This window comes from Bombus pyrosoma, linkage group LG10 (genome assembly GCF_014825855.1).
Source record: "Bombus pyrosoma isolate SC7728 linkage group LG10, ASM1482585v1, whole genome shotgun sequence".
Classification (NCBI taxonomy): domain Eukaryota; kingdom Metazoa; phylum Arthropoda; class Insecta; order Hymenoptera; family Apidae; genus Bombus; species Bombus pyrosoma.
Window position 1 is genome coordinate 12894144 of NC_057779.1, and position 26358 is coordinate 12920501.

Sequence of the window (26358 nt, forward strand, 5' to 3'; positions counted from 1 at the left end):
ATACAAGAAACGAAACCAAAGATTATTATTTAAAAAGAACCATATAACTCTAACAAATCTGTATAAAAGAAATATATATATATTATATTATATATATATTTTTTCTTTTTTTTTGTTTCTTTTGCTATTTTTAAAATATTTAAATTTTATTAAAATTGTCTTCATACATAAGTATTCATTGTAAGGTATAAAAATGTATCTGTTACATTCTCAATTCTTATAATAAATGTATATTCTATGTCAAATGAATATTATTTTTGTAAAAATTATAAATATTTTAAAAATATTAAATATTTATTATTTAAGTATGATCAAATTAAATTATTCAAACATTTACTGAAATAGTTTAATATGAAAAAAATTTTCTATAACAATACTTATGCAATAGTATAAAAATTAAAATATATAATGCATATCTATTATTATTATATATATATTGCAGTATTAATTGATTTTAAAGAATAAGATTCTGTACAACCTTTTATACTAATATCTGTAAATACTATGAAACTATAATCATGAAAAACATCTACATATTTCAACAATATTATGAAATGCTCAGAATAATTTTTAAAAACTATTTATGTTTATATTTATTCAAATACAAAATATTATCACAAACATAAAATAATATTAAATCTTTCTGCAATATATTTTTTTAACTATTTTCTAAATGTCATAATTGTTTATTTAAAAAAATCTTAGATCAGTATATATTTATTTCATTAAAAAGTAAGGATTAAGTAAATCAGAAATAATTATTTTATGTATTATAACTTAAGTTAAACTAATATGCTTATTAAAAATTTGCTTTATTTATTTATGCATCTGTTCATATCTATTATGTAATTTTTAAATGTTTTTTGTCATTAATGTTTGTATTTAATTTTACTATGATGCTATTATATAGTAATACTAATACCACATGTCATAATATTAAAATAGTAAACTCATTATTCCTTTAGTAAAAATTTCATTTTATATGTGATTTGTTAAAAAGAAGTTGAATTTATATTTTTAAAATGTTAAGTATCATAACTTTACATTTTTCTGCAATATAGATTAGTAATGTATATTAAATTATTAAAAAAGCAATTAAAATTTTTTAAACAAATATATGAATTTAAGTATTAATTTCAAAATACTCATTCTAATTAAAACTAAATAAAACTAATTATATCTAAGATATTGTATATATATACATATATATTTTTAATAGCATAACTATAATATGATAGAGTTTATCAAGTAACTAGTAAGATAGTAATTAAGTTTAACATGGATATATGCAGCCAGAGGTAGAACTGACAATGGGGTTATTAACGGATCCTACGGCAGGATCTGGAAAAATAATAAAATTTTTATTGAAACGAGAACGACCACTTTGTTTCTTGTTATATATTAGCGGCATTGTTTGGATATTACTTCTTGCTTTACCCATATTCAACGATAGTAAGTATGAAATTGTATTATCTAAATCAAAAAAATTAGGTTATGTTATAAGAATAATCTAATAGAAAATATTAACATAAGTAATTAATATTATAAATATCAATTATTTTTATTATCTATATTTGCTACATAAATAAAATAGAATTTATATATAGATTATTTTAGCTTATTATCAGAATGACATCATACATGTATTTTATAATATTATTATACAATTTTTGTATAATGGATCAAATATTTTTAAGGTGTATAATACTAATTGTACAATACTGATTAAAATAAGAAAAAACATGTCTTATTAATATGAATTTATAAAATAATTATGAAGATATTCAGCATTTTATGTCATCTATTAAAGTTGTAAGTGGACTGCAGATTTTTATATATTTATAGAAAATTTGAAAGTACAAGATTGCTCAGAATACATATAAAATAAAAAAATATATAAATACCCAAAGTATTATGTTTTTTATAATACTTGATAGATAAAACAATTCTCTATTGAGAGTCTATCTTTTTAATTATATTGTAAAAAATATGAATGTGCATAAAAATCTGCAATTTACTTACAAAGATATGCAATATAGAATTCAAATTACATTTTAGCATTTCAACATATTATAAAGTATAGAATATATGTAAGAGTTATATATAATATAAATATAAATAGAACATTTTTTAAAATATTTGTTGTTTTTATCTGAAGATTTTTGCATTCAAAAAAAAGCTAAAAATACAGAATATATTATATAAAAAAGTAAAATAAAGGTCTGACTTTAAACAAACTGTTATTTTTGTTTTTTTCTGGTAGATAGAACTATTCGTTTTAATGAATTATATTATATGTAAATTAATTCTTCCAATTCAAAGTAGTAATAGTATTTATTGCATCATCCATACATTATTCAATGTTTTTGAATAATATACATAATATCAATCTAACATATATACATATAATAATATTAATATATAAATGTCCTAAATATGTGTATTTTTTAAACATGTAGATACCTATTTCTCTGAAAATGCTTTATTGCCAGGATTGGTTACGAAAGAAAGTAACTTGGCGCAAACAGCAAAACAGTATTATATACATCTAATCCATGAAATGAAACGATATCCCGATGTAATGCCATATGCTTGGTTAGCTGCTAAATTAAATCAGCTTCATTTGGATGTTTTTACACATAATTTCACATTAGTATATCCTTTTCAAGAACAACAGGTAAATGAAAAAACATATCATTTATTTTTATTAGGTAGTTCCTCAGATATTTCTTTAAATTAATTATTAAGTGAGTTATACCATCATCAAAGAAAGACAAAATTTTGAAAGATATGAAAGGTATTTCGTAAAGATATAAAGATTGGTACATTTATAGTTTACAGGCCAAAATATATATGGTATTATGAGAGCTCCAAGAGCAGCTAGTACAGAAGCAATTGTAGTTAGCGTCCCTTTTAGACCAATTAACAGTATTTATTTGGATACTGCACCTTCTATTGCTCTTCTTCTTGCATTTGCTAAATTTTGTAGAAGTAAGTATTTACAAAAAAAATTAAATTGTTTTTTAATAATTCTAATAGTATTATCTTATAATAAAATGAGAAGTGTCTTTGTATTATATACAAATAATCTTGAATAATAGTTTTGAAGTATATAAATATCATACAAAGCATGAAAATAAATGGAAGTTTTAAAATAAATATGTGTAAAGATAAAAATGTAATTCTATATAAGGATTATATTTATTTCTTATATAATATAATTACTTGTATTTATTTAGTTATATGCTTTTATTTTATTAATAATGTATTAAAAACTTAATTTATAGAACAGAAATACTGGGCAAAGGATATTGTATTCCTAATAACAGAACATGAACAATTAGGAATACAAGCGTGGTTGGATGCATATCATGGAGTTACTAGTGGTAACGAAGGTATACTTGTATCTGGAGATCTTCCTGGTCGTGCTGGCTCCATTCAAACTGCTATTAATTTGGAATTACATTCAATGAAGATTACATCTATTGATGTTAAAGTATGTTTGTTTTATAAAATTTTAATTAACTAAAATTCTAGAGTAGAATTATTATACATTTTTATTTAATTTTAATTACCTAATAATTCTTTTCTATTCTGTAAGATTTGAACATTAACAATATGAGTAAATTTATGTACAAAAATATTTAAGTAATTTATGTTGTATTTTATTTTAAAGCAAAAAAAGATTAAGAGTCAATTTCATTGAATAAATTTATCGTCTCTCATTCATTTGCTTGTTAAACAAAATTAAAATTTTTATTTCAGCTGTATTAAAATAAATGAAATGAAAAAATGAATGAATGTTTATAATATTTGAAAATATCTAAAATGTTTCAATTTATGCAGTAATTATTATTTATTTGACAAATATTATTATTCTTAAATTGTAGATAATTTAAAGGAAATCCGTAAAAATAGCATTTTGTCTAGAATCATATAAAGTTTCCTTTTTCTCTAGGTAGAAGGATTAAATGGTCGATTACCCAATTTAGATCTTTTTAATTTGGCACAAAATATGATAGCCAAGGAAGGAATTCGACAATCATTTCAAAGACGTTTTGATGTTAAATATAAAAATAAATTTAACTATTGGTGGTATCATTTCAATACACTTCTGATGATGATTACAAGTCAAGCTACTGGAATTCCAACAGGAAATCATGGACTTTTCCATAGGTATCTAATAACTATAAAAAATCATGAAAGATTTATTGTTAATTTGTTATTCATAATACATATATATGTATATATGATTCCATTTACAAATCTACAAGTATCTTTTTCTACAAATATCGTTTGTAATAACAGATTAAAATAACATTACTAAAATTAATGATGTTAATATGCTTAGTATTAATTAATGTATAAACAAAAACCATCCTGTTTTATGTCTTATTTGGTTGGTCAGATTTATAAATTCTCATGAGAAATACTAATTATTTTCAATAAGGATTATTGTATTTTAATTATTATGATTTTCTCATCATTTAATAATTTTCTTTTAATGAATATTGTTATAGGTTCGGTATTGAAGCGATTACTTTGGAAGGTTTTGAAAAGCCTGGTCAACAAAATTCTAATGGAAATTTTTATCAAATTGGTCGTATTGTAGAAAGTATAGTACGATCGTTAAATAATTTATTAGAACGTTTTCATCAATCTTATTTTTTTTATCTGCTTCCATCAACAGATACTTATATTTCTATTGGTAAGTGAAAACCAATGTTTTGTTTTTCGTTATTAAAAAATTTACAAACTTAGAAAATAAAAAATCCATTGCAATATATAATTATATACAGAGTTAGTCTTTATATATTTAGTAATGAAATATAAATAATTATCATTGAAAAAATATTTTAGGACTTTATATAAGATCTTTAGTCTTAATTATTGCTGGGATATTTGTAAAAGCATTTTCTATTTGGCAAAGGCTTCAAGTATCCACTTCTGTAGAAAATAAGAAAAATACCGTTATTAAACAGTCAAAGGTTTGTTTTCTTAACTTTCCTTTTACATGTTTAACTAATAAATAATAAGCTGAAAGTTTAATATTTATTATTGATAAATATAGAATATTTGTTTAAGCCATAAATTGATATATTTTCTGCAATTATAAAAAGTATTATATACTTACAACATATACTTTTTTTATAGGATGATGGATTTGACATTGGCGTTATTATGTCAGAAATATTATGGAGCCATATTTGTGGTGTTGTAATTGCAACATCCCCATTCCCACTTACTTATTTTGGTAAAAAAGTAAATTCTCATACAGAAGACTCTATATATTTTGGTTTTGTTGCAATAACTATCTTAACATTAATATGGCCATTTTATTCTAGAAGGTAACTTCTCATGTTAATTCATTAACTGATGCCATAATAAGCTATACTTAAATTAATTATTGTTACTTCTAGGCAAATGAAATATAAAAATGCAGCTTTAGTTTGTGTGATTGCACTAGTAGAGTTGGGTACTGTATTAATGTGCATAGCAATGCATAATTTTTCTTTGGCACTTCTGACTGCTGTAATTTATGTACCTTTTGTATTTGTTCTACCAATAACACCAAAACAAAATCTCACCAAGTAAGTACATTTTGAAGATTAAATTCTTTTTAGATCATATTTTTCAAAATATAAAATAAAACATATTGTCTAATTTGATATATATTAAAATATTTGAAATATTATAGTTCACATAACTTATTAATTTACAAATTGTTTTTCCTAAATACAAAAAATTATTAATTACAAATTATTGTTTCTTATTCTTTTACATTGTAAAAACATTTTTAAAGAAAAACTGGAATATTATTTAGAATTATTAAAATTTATAATAAAATTATGTTGCAGATCACGCAAAATGCTTTCTTTTATGTGGGTTTTTCTACATCCATTTATGATTGCAAGTTTATTCATAATGTGTTACACATACATGTACTTTTTTTCTGATTCCCTCCCCTCAATTTTATTTCGAGGATATCGTGCTACAAAGCAAGCATTTGTTTTTAGTATCATGGATTCAATGATTTATGGGAATTGGTTATATAATGTAACAGTTTCCACAATGTTTCCTATTTGGTTTATATTTTGGAACATTTTATGTTTTAATATAGTATGAATATGTGTAAATAGTTCTTTTTATAATAAAAATTATAATTATGGTAACTTATTATTATTATTATTATCTAAGGATTTTATGGAATACTATATACTGTATAATAAGAAAAATTTGTTAGTAGTGTATTATATTTCGTCAATATGAAAAACTATTTATACTACTATTTATTCCTGTTAATTAAGACGCAATAGACAGTCACTGCCTACTATACATTGTATAGTATATTTATTTATAATATTTAGAAAAAAATTAAATTTTTGAGATACCTAAATTGCCACATTTGTATTATTTTTGCTGTGATGATAATAAATGTATAATTACACAAAAATTTGAATAAATATCTTAAGCTTATTTTCGATTTTGAATACTATATAAATTTAATTTGTATAATGTATTCAATTTTTTATGTGATTATAAAATATTTTGATTAAATTATTGCATAATGAAAACAAATATCAAATAAGAAATGGACTAAACTTTACTATAAGGGACAAACAATTACTGACGTTTTTTACAATCTTGTAATTTTCAACATGTAAAATATAAGTTCTAAAGTGTAGAATCTATTGGTTCAACAATTAAAATTATGTAAAACTGGGCATTTTTGGATATTCCACACGTTACTTTGACGCCATAATTACTAATTTGATAATCTATCGAAGATTATCAAAATGTATTGCATGTGATGCCTCGAAAAAATGGAGCTTATAATAGAAGAAGATCTTAATATAGTTACCACAAATATGTTTATAAAAGTGCCTTTATTTACATATGTTAAGGGCGAAATTCGCAGAAACGATACGGAATTGAGGTGGGTTAAGGTTAGGTTATAGAAGAAAAAGCTAAAGAAAGTCAACAGAAAAAGATATTTCTAATATTTATGGACACATTTATAAAACCAATACATGTGAAAGTAGGAAACTTTCTTAAAGAAGAATTTAACTTGGATGAAGAATTATAAAACACCAATATATTCTGCCAATCTGATTTTTGTTACAAATTATAATTTACGAGAAACTTAAAATTAATAATATATATTACACAAAACATTTTTTTGTGTTTCTTTTGTTTCTTGTCCATCTTTAGTTCTGATTGTTCCGGAAAGGTGATCAGGATGTGATGAAGATATCCAGTCTTTTATTGATCAGCTGACCAATTAAAAATGTTGCTATGCTGATCTCCTTTCCAGAACATTCAAACCTAGATGTAGGAGCGTTTTTTCAGAAGCACATTAATATTAGCAACATCTTGATAGAGTCAATTGCAATGCTGATGAAACGTTGGAATTCTTTTCCTTTTGGACACGGCTCTTTCCTGGAAGCTTCATACAGTGTTAGTCGAATCAGTGTTAAATGTATCAGTGCTAACTGTCACTATTCACACTGTTTCAGTTAGTACTGATACATTTAACACTGATTCGACTACTATGATAGCTTCAAGATTTGCTTAATATTTTCTCCGCTTTATTATATCTGGTCTCCAATTTACAGGATGCGTCTCTTCAGTCTAAAAATAATAATAATAAAAAATAATATAATAATAATAAAATAATAAAATAATTATGTCTTTTTATCGAAATTATTGACATAATTAATATTTAAAAGATAGCTTTCTTACAGCAGTATCATCTTCTTTATATACTTTGATTGTTTTATCTGCTTCTGTTGTAATCATGCGAGTACCAGACATGTCAAATGTAATACTAAATACTCCAGCTTCACTATCCATTGAGCCCGGTTGAACGGGTGCTTGTAAACGTTGGAAATTATACCTTGAAATATATACGTATAAATATCGTAAATAATGCTGAAAATCAGTTGAAAAAATACAATCTTTATACGAAATATTATATTTACCCTGTTCTCCAGTCCCAAAGATGCATAGTACCATTATCTGCTCCAGAAACTAATACGCCATCAGCATTAACAGCTAAACAATTAACTATTGCATTATGACCAGATAAATTCTGAATGAATTTTCCTTCTGGACATTTCCATTGCTTAATATTATCTGGAGATGCTGATGCAAACATATATCTAATGAACAATATAAATTAGATGAAGGAATTTACGATCTAAAGAAAAACAATCTAAACAATCTAAAGAAATACAGTACACATACAGTGATGGATGAAAAGTCACAGCTCTTATACTTTTCTTGTGATTTGTTAAAGTAGCTCTAGATCTTCCAGCAGCTAAATCCCATAATCGTATAGTGCAATCGTGACTTCCAGTGACAATCTAGTAAAAGAAAGAAGTAAAAATATATATAGTTAAATATTTTTTTAAATATATATATCAAATTATTTGATGAATTGTTTGGTTTTGATACCTGTGGTTCAGCTGTTTGACAAATTACACTAGCAACTGTGTTAGTGTGACCAACAAGTGTATGTACATTTGCTTTGGTCCGCATATCCCACACTCTTGCAGTAGAATCTCTACCTGCAGTTACTAATACATCAATACTAGGATGTAATGCCATGGAATATACAGCTGATAAATGTCCATGATAATGTCTTATAACCTGTAAAAACAGTAGAAATTGTAAAATATGAACTATTGAATATTAATTATTGAGTACATAAAGTAATAATATATATAATTAAAACTATGTTGTAACCTTGTTGTACTCAAGATCCCAACACTTCACTTGCCGATCTTCTCCACAAGAAAATAAATATGGGTGTCTTTGAGAAAATGCAAGTCCACGAACACTGCTTATGTGACCAGTCAAAGAAACTTTCAATTTACCAGTTGCAAGATCCCATATCTGAAATTTTTAAAAGTATTATGTAATAATATAATTAAAATAAGGGCTACTAAGATCTACAAAATTTATGACCAAAATCAGTTTATAAAACTGTATAAAATGACATTACAATATATTATATAATTTAATACAAATATTAAATGAAACAATAATCTTACTTTAATCACTCTGTCTGCAGATCCTGTTGCAAACCATTCATTTCCTGGTTCAATAGCACAACACCTTACCCAACCAAGATGACCACTAATAACCCTATATAATTTCCATGGTGCATGCCACTTAGGTTTTACCATAGATGGTGTCTTCTTCTGTGGTATGATTAATGACATATTAACTGAATTTCCTCCTGAATTTGTTTGCGTTGTTACTACCATATTGTTGTTTTGTATAGGATTATAAGGAACAACTGCAACATTATTATTTCCTCCAAAAGATTCATCTGCAAACAATATATCATTGTTATTAAATCAATAACGAATATAAATATTATTATTATATAAGAAATACATATATATTTATAAATACCGCCTGGTGGAGGAGGATCTGTATTTTCATTTTCATTTTGTATTTTCATTATATTGTTAGTTTTGACACGTGCCAATACAGGACCATAAGAGTCTTTTGCTTTTACAGATTTTTTCATTTTTTGTCTATAAAACATTATTTTTATCATTTTATAATGTTCATTTATAATATAAATATAAAATATACTTACAAGTTAGGATCCACAGGTGGTAAAGTACCTTGATTTAATAAAAACATATCATGTGTTCTCTTTAAAGATCGAAATACAAGAGTGTGTACAGAATGCCTTTGTACATCCTATACAGGAAAATGTACGTAATTTAGCAATTTCTTATTTAAAAATCATTATGTATTATAATTTATTTTTTTTTACCCGTAACATTACTTAAGGAGAAAATTTCTTTTTTCGGTTTGATAATTACGCAGTCTAAAAATGTGATTAATAGCTATTTTATAAAAAGTATAGTGCTTACCATTTTTATGAATGTAAATATTGCTTGAATTAATATAAACTTAAAAGTGATTCACGGTCATGTAAACAAGTATACCCTATAGCATAGAGTATAGGGTCTATTATGTATGTATACCGAAAGCACGATTGCATACACAGACTGGAAACTTTTGTAGTGAGGTACGACTTTTAATGTTGGGAGATGTGCTTTACAAATAGGCCGTTAGTTATAGCGCTGAGATCGATTTGTTAAAGTTTTGCATTTAATGCCATCTTCGTCGACCTTACCACTGAAGATAAAGAATATGAACTGAACTATATTTCACATATAACATTTTGCAATCTATTTGAAGTAAACATATACTATTTCACATTGCGGCGTAGAAAAATGTTGTTCAAAAAACTGTAGATTAGATAGTAAAGTTCAGTTGTAGTTCGGCTTGCAAGTACAGACATAAGTTGCGCTGCATGACAAAACCTAAAAAATTAATTGAAGCGCTTTACTTGAAAACACTTAAGAAAGGTTTTCCGGTCATTAAGAGTCTTATCCCCATCACAGGAAGTTTCATGTTGATTTTTCACGACTCTATCGTCGAATGGTTTTCTCTAGGCTTCGTTATATGAGTGTCGAGAACTGTTTATATGATCGCGGTTCGAAGTATACACTTGTGCTTTCTTTCACAGCTACGTTCTTTTTCGTTTTATTTTCTTTTTTATCGCTTCTTTTTCAGTTTCTTTTCATTTTATTTTTTATTCTTTTTCCTTTTTTTTTTTTGTTTACTTTGTTGTACGATTATATTTCTTTTAAAAAATGGAATTTAGCTAATTTACCCGCTTCAAAGGAAGCGGCTATTACCTGAGCCCGTGAGCACAGGCCCTTACGAGTAAATAAGAACTGCGGTGTTCATCGAAAACCGATGAAGTTATATGAAGGAGCAGAGCACGGAATTGGTCGATTTCTATGTTCTGTCGATTGTGGGAAATGTAGATAGTATGCAGGATTAATTCATTTTTTGATGAAGTTCGCCTGCCTTTAAATAAAGCAATTAAGTAAGTTTTTAACTTATTTGCCTAATTTTAACGCATTATTCAAATTATTTAAAAAATTATTTTATTTTGTTTAGATTAATGTACTGCTTTGTGCGAGATTTCTCATATGAGAATACCGCGCATGAACTGTGCGACCCCACCTTAGGCAATGATAGTGCTCTACTATCAACCGTAACAATTGCCGCGTGGTTTCGCTGCTGTCGGGAGATAATAGTGGACCACTTTTTAAACATACAGGCAAAGAAACCGAAATTATGGGGAATTTCGGAATCTGGGTCTCCGATTACTGTTCTGGTACCTTATGTAACAGTTCGATTTTTGAAGAGTGTTTATAGAAAACACTGTAAGTGCCAAAGTTTAAAAATTTTGCATTTCCAAAAAAATGTTCTACATAGCGATAAGAATAGTAAGAAAAATAGATAGTACAGAATTTAAGAGCAATTTCCCTTTCTAAGGCATTAATATAGAAAATGGTGTCACTGATATGTCTATCTGTCTTGGTATTGTCCATCTGGCATAAACGTTTCTTTACAGATACTTTCATTCTATAGACACTCTTTTTCATAGATTTAGACTACATTAATGTATAAGTTTTCTCTTACCTTTTGAAAAATTTGTTTTTTAGTAGTTGCAAGTTTTTCTATAAGTACTCTTTATTTCCATATTTCTGTATAACTTATTTCTTTGTATTACTTCCATTTAGATATTGTTATTTTCATATTATTTAACAGATTGACGAAACAAAATTCGGAAAGAGAGGATATAATCATGGCAAGAGAGTTGAAAATCATTGGGTTTCGGGTATGGTAGACATCCAAACAAACATATTATAGGATATTAACATATTATATATTATTATAGGATGATATTAGTGCAAAATCGTGAGGCAACAACATTCATTTTAATAATAAAGGAAAATGTAATTACTGGTAATGAAATCCACACAAACAGTTTTGAAAGTTATGCCAGGCTGGCTGCAGAGGGGTACATACATAAAACAACCAATCAAAGCATGAAATTTGTAGATAAATGAAATTGTTTTATTTGTAGTAGGTTTAAATTCGAAAATGATTAGTATTTAATATTTATTTTACGATCGGTTATGTTAGTACAAACTAACTTTTGACGAATTTAACTACAGCTAGTAATGATAGCATTGAAGAATTCAATTGGCTATTGGCAAAACACTGGATGAGGGAGAGGTTGTTTCCACGACGATGAATTTATCGATCGCTTATGCGAATTTCTTGTCATCACAACGGAATTGATTTAATGGCATCGTTGATAGAAGCGATCCGAAGACATAGTTTTAAATAAGATAAGCGGAAATCGAGAGTATTTGAATGTTCATCTGTGTAGACCAATCAGATTATAGATAGGAGCAATATGCGTAATAAAAGTAGTTGAAGTAATGTGTAATATACCTCACGAACAGGCAGGTCTCAAACTTATATACCGAAGTCTAGAGAAAACAGTTAAAAAATTGAGTTGTGACTAGTTGTGAAAAATTAACAGAAAAGATAAGATTCTCGTTCTGCGCATGCGTGGCATACTCAGACGAAGACAGAGACACTTTACTCATCTTTGTCTATCTTGCAAGAACACAAACCTTATTGATCGTCCACGTTGATCTTTCATGACTGAGCGCAACTCAATTTTTGGACGATTTTCCCTAGCAAGTATCGAAACCTGTTTATGTGGTCGCCACATATTCTAAAAATACTCAGTTTCATATAGTTTTAACTTTTAAACCATTGGATTCGTCATTCTTGCCTTAAAACTTGTATTTTCGAGTTTTGTACGTCGAAAATTACAAAATTGTAAAGAAAACAGTCAATAATTTTTTCTCCTAAAGTAAAATTTAGCCAAAAAATGAATTAGTATACAAAATATAATAATACACTGGAAACATAGAGTAATATTCATACAAATTACATAATGTCAATTTTAATTATTTCTTAGTATTATTGTTGTGTAATTTAAAAGTGAATTTGTGTTATTAGTATACATAGATGCCGCCATCTTAACTGTTTCCATGGAAACCATGAAAACAAACTTTTATACAAAAATTATGAAGATGATTTCGTAAAATTAAGTGTAAAACAGTACTTTTTGTGTGTATGTGTGTGTATATAGAACAATAAACAATGCAAGCTTCTCCTACTTGGGTTGATAAAGTCCAAGATAAATCTGAACAATGGTAAGCATAGAAATATATAATATCTTTGGCAATATATATGATTATAAATATGGAATAATTTAAGTTTGTTTTAAATAGTAAAAAATAAGGAGTAATTACATTTTTACTTTAATGCCTTAATTAATATTTTAAATAAATCCAAGAATTTACATATTTTTGAAAATTATATTTATTATGTTTTGAATGTTATTTATTGTTGTATAATATAAAACATTTTTAAATTAATGATTCTTTTCTTCATAAAAACTAAAATCTTTTTACTAATGTTAATAATTACATAAGATTAATTTTATGTCCTTTATAATTTACTTATTTCCAACTTTGTGATATAAATGTTTTATGTGACACAAGGATGATTTTATATTATTTACAGCAGTAGTTACTAATATTTTTGCAATTTTATTTTCAGTATATATGATCTATGTTTTAATCCAGATGGAACTCAGTTAGTTATTGCTGCTGGACAACAAGTTCTTGTTTATGAAACTAATGAAGGTACTTTAATTCAACCATTAAAAGGTATGTAATGAAGCTTATGAATCCAAATAAAAGAGCTAATTTAATAAAATATAAGTTATATTTCTGTTTATACTTTATAGGGCATAAAGATATAGTTTATTGTGTATGTTATGCAAAAGATGGCAAAAAATTTGCATCAGGTAGTGCTGATAAAAGTGTTATTATCTGGACGTCAAGATTAGAAGGCATACTTAAATATTCGTAAGTTATCTCTGTTTTATAAATAGCACAATTAAGATAGAAATAATATTTTTGATACTGTATTATAACCAAATCTTTCACTTTAATACAATACTACAGTTTATGAGATAGAGATTTAATGTGTTTGAATAAATTATTAATTAATAAAATCTATAAATGAAAAGATATGAGTTTGTTAGAAATGTTAAGTATAAATACATATCTTTATAGAAAATATTATGAAAAGTAAAATAGTCTTAAAATTTTATAATGATAGTTATTTATAGTACGTATATTAATATTGTATATGTTTACGATACTATATTTCAGACATAATGAAGCTGTTCAAGCTATGCAGTTCAATCCAGTATCACATCAACTTTTAAGTTGTTCTTTGTCAGACATAGCACTCTGGTCTCCAGAACAGAAAGCAGTTGTAAAGCATAAATCAAAAGGAAGAGTAAATTGTTGTGCTTGGACAAACGATGGTCAATATTTAGCAATTGGCTTGGCATCTGGCTATGTCTCTATTAGAAATAAAGTTTGTTTTCTTTGTTTAAAATCTATGTCCATTACTATGTCCATTATGTAAATAGTTTTATATATATATCATATTGTTAATATAAAAGTGTATTAAATATTATTCTATTATTTAAATATTGTTTAACTATTTATTTATTATTTATTGTATACATTTGTTTAGAACGCTTACGATTGAAAACATTTAAAAAGTTTAATTTCATGTAAATTGTATTGAATTTATTTTAATATTTTAGAATGGAGAAGAGCAAACACGAATTGATAGACAAAATGGAATACCTATTTGGAGCTTGTTGTGGAATCGTCAATGGTAAAAAGAATAATTACTTTAACATAATAATTACTTGTACATATATTAACACTTTGACTGCCGCGCCGAAATCACATGTTTCGCTCAGGACGCAACGGGAGTATTTTTATTATTCAAAGCATATAATGACAAAATAATAATAAATTGATGATGTAAGACAGCATTCTTCTCCAATGGACCGTTTATCTTATTGGTGGTCACGGGTGACCACCGTGGCGCTTTGGTAACAGTTGATAGCGACATATTATAACAAGGCTTCGTTTATTTCAATAAACCATTCGCATTTGTTATTTCGTTGTAAGTAAAACGTCCAGAATATATTGTTGAAACGTGTAGAAGATATTAGTAAACAGTATTAAGATTATTTTTATGATTTCGACGAAACATTCGGCTGAAATGGTAGAGGTAAAAAAAAATTATATTTGTGATAAACCAATGGTAGTAGTAGATTACAACAGAGGAAAATGTGCTGTAGATTTATCAGATCAAATGATAGCATATTTTACATCACATAGAAGAACCCTCAAGTGGTATATAAAATTAGCTTTAGAGTTATTGTTAAATACATCAATTTCATACGCGATGATACTCTATAAACAAGCAACAAAAACGAAAATCAAGGTATCAGATTTTAGAATGGCACTCGTAATGCATTTTATACAGTGCCATTCACTAGAGCCGTCAAATATTCTTATTCGACAAACATTGCGACACGAAATGCAGAAGAAAGAAGGGTAAGCGTACCTGGCATGAAAATTTTGCAGAGTGTGCTATAAAAAAAATGTTAAACAATTAGGATCAAAAATTGCTAAGTATCAGACCAAAAAGGTGACCAACTATTGTCCAAATTGTATTGATGAGCCACATTTATGTTTAAAGTGTTTTAACACAGTGCACCGTTAGATGCAAGATTTGTTCTCATTTTTTTTTTAATTGGTGTTCTAATAAAAATGTTTAGTTGTTCAATGGGACACTTTTTATTTTAAAGTATCTCCTATTTATTGGTTATATTCAAAATGCCCTAACTATCAATTTTCACTCAATTTTTACAATTTTAAGAAGTTAAAGCACTCTGGTCACCAATGACCACCGTGGCGTCACAGGAGAAACCGTGGCTGGTCATATATGACCAATGTGGCAGTCAAAGTGTTAACGTCATGTATTAAATATTTCATAGATTTTCTGTAAAGGATTAGCAAATAACAAATTTTAGTAATGAGTTCTTTTATTATCCATAGGGAAGATTTAGCAGAAGTTCTCTGTATTGCAGAATGGAATGGAACCCTATCGTTTTATTCAATTTCAGGAAAATCATTGGGGAAAGATAGACAACTCAATTTTATACCACTTAAAATGTGTAACTTTGCAGGAGATCAATATATTTTAATTTCTGGAAGTAATAGACAGTGTTTATTAATGACATATGATGGGATACAATTGATTAACATTGGTGGTACATTTTCTTCTTGGGTTTGGAGTTGTGCTGTACATCCAAGTTCTACACATGTTGTATGAATTAAAATTTTTCATTTTTTATTCAGTCTTTAATTTTATAATTCTTATTTCTTTAAACTTATAATTATATAATTTATTTTAATATTTACTTCAATAATTGTAATTAATACGCTGTAGAAGTATTTAAAAAGGAGCTATTTGTCTTTTTGTTTAGGCATTAGGTTGTCAAGATGGTACAATAACATATTTGCAGTTATCTTGGGACATTATACATGGATTATATGGAGATAGATATGCATATAGAGAAAATATGACTGATGTAATAATACAAAATTTAATTACTAATCAAAAAGTTCGCATTAAGTGCAAAGATTTGGTAAGTATACGAAATATCTTGATAATAAATATAATTTTAGATACAAATTCGTTCTTTAATTTTTAAATTGAAATAGTGTACTAAAAATACTGATAAATAAGATACATTATATAAAATTTCTTATTTTATTTTTAGATATATCGTATTGCTGTGTATAGAAACAGATTAGCAGTTCAATTATCGGAACGTGTAATAATTTATGAACCATCAAATTCCAATGATGGAATGCATTATCGAATATATGAAAAATTAAATCAAACATTAAATTGTAATTTACTTGTTGTCACTACGAACAACTTAATTTTATGTACAGAAAGACAATTACAAAGTCTATCTTTCAATGGTATAATAGAAAGAGAATGGATACTTGATGGACTTGTAACTTATATAAAAGTTGTTGGTGGACCAATTGGACAAGAGTGCCTTATTATAGGTTTGCATTACAAAATTTGTGCAAATTCAAATAAAATATCTTTGTAAGAAATAAGAAAAAATGAAAATTTAACAAAAGATGAATTAATTATATTTAATATAATTATAATAATATTAATTATATAGTTTTATTGAAATTATTAATTTATTGAGAATCAGCTAGTTTGCATAAACTTAGTCATATGTTAATGACAATTTAGTTATTTTTTTTATATTAATATTTAGCACTAATGATTTGTTTATTACTTTTGGTTAACAAAATAAAAATAAAGTATATAATGAACTCTTATTTTCATTTTTTTTAGGTTTAAATACTGGCTATATAGTGAAAATATATTTAGATAATCCTTTCCCAGCATACATAATAAAAATTGAGGGTTCTGTAAGATGCCTCGATATCAGTTCATTAAAGGAAAAAATTGCTGTTGTTAGTGATCATGGAATCCTTTCTGTATTTGATTTATATACAGAGGAAAAACTGCAAGAATTTCAAAATGTAAATAGTGTGACATTTAATAATAGTTTTGAAGATATAATGTGTTTTTCTAGTGGAGAATATTTAGCAATTAAAGTAGGTGATTTTGCGGAATACAGACAAAAATTTTCGGGACTTGTCATGGGTCACAATGAATCAAAAGTGTATTGTTTAAATGGTTCTTCTATTGTCACGTTAGAGGTAAATTTGTACTTTGGTATATATACAACAAATATGTTATTAAGTAATGAAATTTAAGTCATAAAATGCTGAGTTTTGAAAATAATAGTTGCATGCATGTAATATAACATAATTTATGATAACATAAATGATGATAACTAAAATATTATTGTCTCTATATAGGTACCCTTATCATTGTTTATGTATCAATATATTGATATTGGTCTTTTTTCTAATGCTTACAACATGGCATGTCTTGGAGTAGCAGATTCTGACTGGTTTGCTTTAGGAACAGCTGCTTTAGAAAATTTGGAATTAAATATTGCATACTCTTCCTTTGCTAGAATAAAAAATTTAAAATATATAGAAGTTTTATCTGAAGTGGAAGAAAAACTTAAATCTGGAGAATGGGGAAGAGAAGCATGCATGGCTACTGCTGCAGCTGCTATGGGAAAACTGAAAGATGCTGCAAAACTTTTCCAAAAAGCTGGTTTACAACAATATGCATTAACTATGTACTCCGATCTACGTATGTTTGATATTGCACAAGAATTTATTGTTAGTGGAAATAATCAGGTTAGTGAAGAAATCATTTAGTAATATGTTTTATTTAAATTTTCATATTAGTTTTATACACAGGGTATTCTATGTCATTATTACCATGTAATTTCATGACCATTGTCTAATCTTATAAAAAACTTAAACACATGCTTTAGCATGTATTTTAATCATTAAGGATTAAAAATGATATATATGTATATTGTTTACAAAGATAAATATTTTATGTTTGGATTTTTCAATAAATTCATATTTTAATTTTAATATAATGCGAAATATAGTTACAAACTATACATAAATGACAAAAAAGGTATGCACACAGGTACAAATTTTATTAAAGATATGACATTACATTACATTATGTAATGCTTTGTGATAATACATTACAGGATGCTATATATGTTACAATGACATTTATATTAAAATCAGAAATAATAAGAATAAAAATTTTGTTCCAGGATCGTACAATTTTACTTCGTAAACGAGCAGAATGGGCTAAAAGTCTTGGAGAACCTCGTGCTGCGGCAGAAATGTTTCTTTCAGCTGGAGATGTTGATCGCGCCATAAATATAATCGCAGAGTATGGCTGGATTGACATGTTAATTAAAGTTGGCAGACAACTTGATAAAGCAGATAGAGATAATTTAACTGTAATTGCTAAAAAATTAAAAAAGCTGGGTGCAACTCATGGTGCAGCAGAAATTTTTAATCGCCTAGGAGATGATCCTGATGTAGCGGATGTTTTAGTAGAAGCCCAAGCTTGGCCAGAAGCATTTGAATTAGCTGAGAGAAATCCCAAACTGAAAGCTAGAATATATGGACCATATGCTAGATGGTTGGCAGAAACTGGCCATTTTTCTGAAGCACAAAAGGGTAATTTTACTCAAATTTCCTTATTTGAATAAAATGTAATTGGAATATAGAAAGAAAACTTGAAATTTAAAAAGAAAATAATTCACGATTTGTTCGTATTAAATTTGTGCGAAATAGTAATAAAATTGATAGTATATTAAAACATTCATTAAATTCTGCAGCATTTCAAATAGCTGGACAATCAGACGAATCTGTGATGGTTTTAATAATGTTGGCTAGAAATGCAGTTACTGAAAAAAGATTTCGTGATGCATCTTACTTTTATTGGCTTCTTTCTCAAATAAGCTTAAATCTTAATAAAACTGTGGATGAATTACAAACAATGTTTCTCCAATATTATGAAAAGGCTGAAATCTATTACGCATATCATGAAGTACATAAATATGTAGTAAGTAATTTATGTATCACTTTACAATATAATTAATAACATTACAATACAATTAATAACTGTAATTAATATTAAGAATTCATAATGTGTGTGTGGGTGTGTGTGTCAAAAATCACTGATATTACATTAAAATACTAAATACATATTACTAGGTAATTATTTTTTTTTTAGGAAGAACCATTTACGTCATTAATGCCAGAAGCTCTTTTTAACATTGCGCGATTTCTTCTAACTAAAACAGAAAATATTCAAATAGAAGGAGTTTCAAGATTCACCATAATATACACATTGCTAAAACAATCTTCTTTGCTTGATGCTAATAAACTAACTATGCAATTACTTGAGAAATTACGAAAAACAAAAATTCCAGTAAATCAACTTAGCCAATTAGAAATTTCAAATTTAAATGCCCGAGCATCTTCTTATAGAGATCCTGAAGAACTTTTACCTCTTTGCTATAAATGTTCGACCTTTAATCCCCTGCTGCCATCAAGTAATCAGGGGCAATGTGTGCAATGTGGTCTAAAATTTCAATATTCTTTTGTAATGTTTGGTAAGTACTACTTTTAAGAAATTTTAATCATTTTTCAGCTTTGCTTTCAAAGTACAAGAATAAACGAAACAATGTAAATATAACATTACGATAAATTTACTATTATAATCAATATATTTAAAGAAAATATAACATTTGCAAACATTTTCAAAGCAAATATACATTTTTATAAATATACTTCATTTAATGTTTATAAAAAATATGTAGTTAGTACGAAATTATAATTCATCAAAAATATATAAATCTTAAACATAAAAATTGTGATGTTTATATTTTAACCATATTAACTATTATATAGTATTTGCTTCTTTGATTATCTTTTTTTATCAGAAGATATTTAAAACATATTAAAAATAATGACATGTTATATTGTATATATTATATTAGCAGTATTATAATAATTACAGTAGTTAATATAATAATAGATTTCTTCATTTTGACTTGACAGCCAAGAAAAGACTTGGTTTACAATATTTTTACACTATTTACAGTAATTATTAAAACTATAAAAAGATTGTAATATGTGTGTATATGTATGCAAAAATTGCAGAAATTTTACCATTGGTCGAATTTGAACTAGAAGAAAATATTTCTGATGAAGAAGCAGAAAAACTAATAAATGACTCATTATCATCATCCGATGATATTACAACTACAAATCAGTTTTCTGTCACCTCTGAAATTGATCTTTTTACAGCACGATTAATGAAATATGAGGTATTTTCAAATACATATGTAACAGTAATTAATATATAATTCTACAACTTGAGGGGCAATTAATAAAATTAAAGTCAATAATACGATGATGTTGAATAATATTTTTGACATTTAGTAACATATTCAAAAATGTTATAATTATATAAATATATAAAAAAGATATAATTATAAAATATACATAAAATGGATTTAATTTAGTCAATTACTCATTTTAGGAAAAATCTAGTTCTTCTACTATAATCGTGGGAAGAAATGTCTTAAAAAGTATGGATCCATGTACAGTATTAATTATTAAATGGCCAAAACCATTTAAAACAAAGTATTTTAAAAATCTCCTACCTGATTTACAAATTACATTCTGTAAATCTTGTTTAAAGGTATGTGAAATTTAACGTTATGTATATTTATTATATTTATGTTATGTATGTATATATGGTAAATGTGTTTTTATAATCAAATAAGAATAAATAATAAAAATTTGTAATACTGCGGAACATTTTAGATTAAGGTATACATCATATAGTAAATATAAGATATATAGACTTAAAAGAAATGTAACAATTGCTTATCATTCTTTTTAGTTATTTCATTCGGATGACTATGAACTGGCTTTATTAAGACACGGATATTGTCCATTTTGCAGAACAGTAAATAAAATTTCCAATTAGTACTTTTTGTTAATCTAAATACGTTTATATAAGTACGATATTATTTTTACTGTAATAAATTATTACCATTATAAATTAATTTTAACTTAAGTTAAAGTAATTTAATGTACGTAATTTGTATTAGCCCCATTGCAGACGAATGTCATTGCGATTTTAGTAATATACTCGTATACTTTAAATTCGGCAATTATATATTTCTGATAACAGAATTGTACATTATACAGGGTTGATTATTTAAGACGAGCCATCTAAGTAATTTTTTCAATTCTGGAAATAAAATGAAATGTTTGAAACAAAAATTTTGTGATCGAAATGATTTCGACAAAGCTTGTTTACGTTTTGAATTGATTGAGCATGACTTTGTTAACAAAGCCGAAAATATGTTCCAAAAGCGATCACCAATTTTCATTTTTCACTCATTATTACATTCGTGATCTTGAATGACCATGACCATTGAAATTGTTTTGAGAATTATAACCGTAAAAGTTCAAATATGCATAGTCCCGCTTAAAAAAATGAAAGTGACTTAAATTTCCTAAGCTCGCCCACCTGATAAAAAGTTTTGATCATTATGTAATGGCCTCCCTCGGAACCAAACAACTTTTGTTTCAAACATTTCTTTTTATATTCAAACTTGAAAAAATTATTCGGGTGACCTGGCTTAAGTGACTCACCCTGTATAAACTTATTAAATCGCACAGTTTCTTCGTTATGAGATTATAACGTTATTGTATCTTTCGGTCTGTACTGAGATCTGTACCTTTATTTATTCTATTCGCTTTTTTTAAATATTTTTGCACATATTATCCTTAATTAATTATATTTAATGAAATTTCTTAGAAATTAGGATCAATATTGTATGAAGAGTCTATCTGAATTTAATTAATTCTGAAGTATAAGATATTATATATGTAACAAATTTATCATATTATCAGTGAACATATCTTTAGCCAAAGTTTATGTGTAATGGATATCTCGATAATCCAGTTATATAAACACGAATAGTAGGTAGTAAGTTGGTTTTCATTTGCACGCTAATTGTTCTGATTTCTGGAGTACCGTTGAACGAAATCTTCAGAAGAATTGAGTGTATTTCGAACAGTTACAATTTGAAAGATGTTGCGTGTAGCTTACTTGACGATCTTCCTTTTTGTAAATATCGTTAGTTATAAATTGGATAATGATGATATCACGGAAATTCCAAATTCAATGTCTCGCGGAAGGTGTAAGTAAGAGAAAAATGAATGAAATTGTATTTAAAAATGACGAAGGTACAAAATAAAAATAATAAAAATTATAAAATTCAATTAATATTTCAGGGTAGTTATATTTATTTTTGCTATATAATATAACATAAACATTTATATTATGTATGAAAATGATAAATTACTAAATCGATTTTTAAACAGTCTTCCCGCTATTCAGTGTTATTCGATTTGCAAACTCGCAATGCCTTGCTAGCAACAATTTAAATGGTACCTGCTTTACCAAAAGAGAATGCCGTAATTATGGTGGAATACCATCTGGCAGTTGTGCAAATGGACATGGTATTTGCTGTGTTTGTAAGTAATTAAAATATTCAAACAATTTTTTGTGAAATTTGAATAGTGAGTTCATTTAAATTTAATGTTTACAGTTCAAAAGACGTGTGGTTCCACAACAAATGTAAATAATACATATTTCACAAATCCAGAATATCCAACAACTTATGAAAGGCAAGGACGATGCACAATAACAGTACAACGTTGCAATTCAAATATATGTCAAGTGAGCTTATAAAATATGCTAAAAACTTTGTTCATCATAATAATTATTTCGCTGAATTAAACGTTGATCGAGTTAAAGGATATAAACTTTGCTAGAAAATTGAATTAACATATACTTTTTTCTTTTTCTATTTCTGTAAAAAGTTATAATGTGATTCATGTTTAATTTGTAATATCCTAAATTGGTTTTAGTTACGTTTAGATTTCTTGGAATTCAATCTTGCTCCACCGAATTCTAGTGGAATTTGTGACCTTGATCTCCTTTTAGTTTCTTCATCTGGAAGCAGAATACCTCGAATTTGTGGAGAAAATGCAAATCAACATGGTAATAAATAAAATTATTAACACAATAATTACATACAAATATCAAATTATATGTAATTGTAAATAAATATGTCGTAATTAGAATTTTACAATATAAATGGTATAAATATTTAATAAATAATATACTTAATTTGAAATAAAACAATTAACATTTGCAGAAACACTTTACTCGGATAAATGAAAAATTAATATATGATTTTTAAATAGTAAAATAGTTTCCTATATTTAAACAAAATAATTTAGAAAATATATGTAAAAATTTAATAAAATTATAATTGGTTGAATTATATTTATATTCATTAATAATACATATACATATATTTCATGAATTATTGAGTTGCAGGGGTATATTTATATGATTTATATCTTCTATGTTCAGAATCACACTTTAAATTAATTGGTAAATCTATGTCCATATGAAACTATGTATTTGTGTTATGTATTTGTAAATACATTCAATTATTAATAACAATTATAATAACTTAACACTAATCAACCCTTTTGTTGATTTAAATTTTTCAGTGTATGTGGATTTCAATGATGATACTCCTATTATGATATCGATCGATACTAATACTGGATATCCTACAGATCGTCGTTGGAATATAAGAATTCAACAATTACCCTGTGATGCAACATATAAGGGTATGTATATTATAAACATATTTTATACTGCCTTTTTTTTAAATAGGTATATATTTCATAATTAACAATTAAAAATTGACATTTAAGTACATTAATATTTAAAAAAGATTTTAACTTAAAATAATTGTAGCATTTTATTTATAAAAGTTATATCATTTTTTTAGCTTATAAAAAGTAAGATATTGGGAATATGTTATTGCTATCTTAAGATAGAAGTAACCAATGATATCTAATACTAAAATACTTCTAGCTAATAACTTGATTATAGAATTCTTCTTACAGCCCCAAATGGATGTTTACAGTATTATGATAGTGTCACAGGTACCGTAACAAGTTTTAATTACGGCACAACACAAAATCCAAGAGGTATTATAACTATTAATAATTTACAGAAATTAGTTATTTTCTAAAAATAACTATATACATTATCACTTACTTAAAACATATACAAATGTACATGACTGTAATATATACAGTAATATGCCAGAAAGTACAAGAAAAATACAGTATATACAGTGATGTGCCAGTTACAAACTACAACTACATAATAATTAAATATTTAAGTATTTAGGACTAAAATTTTAAAAAATCTAAGTTATATTTTACAGTAAAATTTTTTATATACATTTATGAATATATAAATTGTATACCTATAATAACTATTGTATATCAAAAGTTCGACAAATTGTATTTTTTAAGTTTTATATTATCAAATTTTTTAATATTTTGTCTAAAAAAAGAAGTATTCTTATAGATACTAATAAAAATTAATTAATAGAAGATACTTATTATTCATGGGAATGCCATTTAATCATTAACAATAACTGAATAATAAAAAATAATAAAAGTTATAAAACTTAGATAATAAAAATTATTTTAGAGCCACCAATAGGTACACGGCAAATCGCAAATACAAATTATGGTGTATGTGTAAGAATGGCACAAGGATATTGTGCCATTGAATGGTCTCAAACAAATTCAAATTCATTTACCGTTTCTGGAGATACTAGTGCATTTGACTCTTCTTTAATAGGTAACATAATGTCCTAATTAGTTACTTACATAATCATAATATTTATGTTAACAACATTAATATATTATTATCATTATAATATCATACATTAATATATCATACAAAACATTTTGAAATTTTATTAGCATTGTAATGAGACATAACTATTATAATTATATCAGTAAAATTTGAAAATGTATATAGAAATTACAAAATATTTATTGTAAGTATATGTTTGTCAAAAATGACATTCAATTCTTCACTATTATTACTATATAAACCATAATATTTCCTGAAATCATCTTTAACGCTAATTATATATTTAATATGCTATATATTATTTTCCTACTAAAAATGTATGCTCGCAATATCTTGTGACTTCTATAAACATTTTCGGATTGGTTCCAAATTTGACTAATGTAGTTATGATACCCGTGCCTCGTTATAATACTAATGAAACCACATTATACTTATTAAATATTGCAAAATAATTTGTTACTTCCAAAAATAATCGTTTCTTAAATGAAAACAAATCATTATTTTAATATTGTTAATTAGTATAAATATTTGTAAATAAATAGGTACTCAATATGCAGCAGAACAAGGAATCAATTGCACTAAAGACTTTGTTATTATTCCACATCCATTTCAAAATGGTGTTGCAGTCGGTACAGAACGATTTTGTGGTAATGGCTTTATAACAAAAACATGTAAGTACATATTTATTATATCTATAATTTTCTTCTTAACCAAATATAAAATACTTAATGTAAATAACTTGCATAGTTGTGTCTTTATAATGTATCACATATATATATATATATATATATGCACAAAATTTACATATATATATGTGCACTATATGATTCTATTAATTATAATAACTTCTTTTATTTTAGCTTTCTCCAAGCCATTTGTACTATATGTTGTCACAGATAGCGATGAAGTTGGAGAAGTAGAAAATAAAGGATTCTCATTAATGTATCGTCAGCTACCCTGTGTAGCTTAAATAAAAAGCATGTTCTTATTTCATATATACATGTGACATATACACTATAATGATAATATTGTAGAATATAATAATTTTTTTTTGGTTTGGAGAACTTTCTTTTTCATTTGTTACCCTTTCCTACGATTATCACAGTCAGTAAAATACTAAGAGTTTGAAGAATCATGTGTACTATCTCTTGCTAATTATCGAAGTGTAAATATTGTATCATTATTACATCATTATTGGATTTTATGTTAAAATATAGGTATATT

At 26.0% G+C, this 26358-nt stretch overlaps 4 protein-coding genes across 13 annotated transcripts; 3 read left to right on the top strand and 1 right to left on the bottom strand.

Moving 5' to 3' along the window:
- The first annotated feature begins 1256 nt into the window (after positions 1 to 1256).
- On the top strand, positions 1257 to 6173 carry LOC122572211 (glycosylphosphatidylinositol anchor attachment 1 protein). Of its 2 annotated transcripts, none has more exons than XM_043736946.1 (10): positions 1257 to 1452; positions 2493 to 2677; positions 2835 to 2991; positions 3288 to 3496; positions 3959 to 4176; positions 4521 to 4708; positions 4861 to 4988; positions 5155 to 5348; positions 5421 to 5591; positions 5859 to 6173. In XM_043736946.1, exons 1-10 carry the CDS (start codon positions 1287 to 1289, stop codon positions 6124 to 6126), a joined length of 1884 nt encoding a protein of 627 aa, XP_043592881.1. In that variant the 5' UTR covers positions 1257 to 1286; the 3' UTR covers positions 6127 to 6173. The 2 variants fall into 2 exon arrangements, with proteins under 2 accessions (XP_043592881.1, XP_043592880.1); XM_043736945.1 differs by having other exon boundaries at positions 1261 to 1452; positions 2460 to 2677.
- A 901-nt stretch (positions 6174 to 7074) lies between these two features.
- LOC122572215 (pleiotropic regulator 1) lies at positions 7075 to 10038 on the bottom strand. The gene is made up of 10 exons (XM_043736958.1): positions 9897 to 10038; positions 9614 to 9720; positions 9424 to 9548; positions 9057 to 9337; positions 8749 to 8898; positions 8458 to 8652; positions 8248 to 8366; positions 7983 to 8162; positions 7744 to 7897; positions 7075 to 7632 (listed from the first exon to the last, which is right to left on the bottom strand). Exons 1-10 carry the CDS (start codon positions 9897 to 9899, stop codon positions 7573 to 7575), a joined length of 1374 nt encoding a protein of 457 aa, XP_043592893.1. The 5' UTR covers positions 9900 to 10038; the 3' UTR covers positions 7075 to 7572.
- Positions 10039 to 10782: 744 nt separating this feature from the next.
- LOC122572213 (intraflagellar transport protein 122 homolog) lies at positions 10783 to 22659 on the top strand. 7 transcript variants are annotated; one of them, XM_043736948.1, is made up of 20 exons: positions 10783 to 10924; positions 10999 to 11267; positions 11656 to 11725; positions 11786 to 11973; positions 12066 to 13124; positions 13534 to 13643; positions 13724 to 13844; positions 14154 to 14364; positions 14600 to 14673; positions 15912 to 16182; positions 16343 to 16504; positions 16640 to 16937; positions 17242 to 17612; positions 17775 to 18167; positions 18608 to 19022; positions 19184 to 19410; positions 19582 to 19963; positions 20514 to 20680; positions 20896 to 21057; positions 21262 to 22659. In XM_043736948.1, the coding sequence occupies exons 5-20, from the start codon at positions 13072 to 13074 to the stop codon at positions 21346 to 21348; spliced, it is 3504 nt and encodes a 1167-aa protein (XP_043592883.1). In that variant the 5' UTR covers positions 10783 to 10924; positions 10999 to 11267; positions 11656 to 11725; positions 11786 to 11973; positions 12066 to 13071; the 3' UTR covers positions 21349 to 22659. The 7 variants fall into 7 exon arrangements, with proteins under 7 accessions (XP_043592883.1, XP_043592884.1, XP_043592882.1 ...); XM_043736949.1 differs by having other exon boundaries at positions 10999 to 11218; positions 11628 to 11725; XM_043736947.1 differs by having other exon boundaries at positions 10999 to 11218.
- On the top strand, positions 22308 to 26195 carry LOC122572218. 3 transcript variants are annotated; one of them, XM_043736961.1, is made up of 9 exons: positions 22308 to 22573; positions 22758 to 22910; positions 22985 to 23115; positions 23307 to 23439; positions 23961 to 24083; positions 24366 to 24449; positions 24964 to 25116; positions 25677 to 25805; positions 25995 to 26195. In XM_043736961.1, the coding sequence occupies exons 1-9, from the start codon at positions 22465 to 22467 to the stop codon at positions 26102 to 26104; spliced, it is 1125 nt and encodes a 374-aa protein (XP_043592896.1). In that variant the 5' UTR covers positions 22308 to 22464; the 3' UTR covers positions 26105 to 26195. The 3 variants fall into 3 exon arrangements, with proteins under 3 accessions (XP_043592896.1, XP_043592897.1, XP_043592898.1); XM_043736962.1 differs by having other exon boundaries at positions 24366 to 24404; XM_043736963.1 differs by lacking the exon at positions 24366 to 24449.
- The last annotated feature ends 163 nt before the right edge of the window (positions 26196 to 26358 follow it).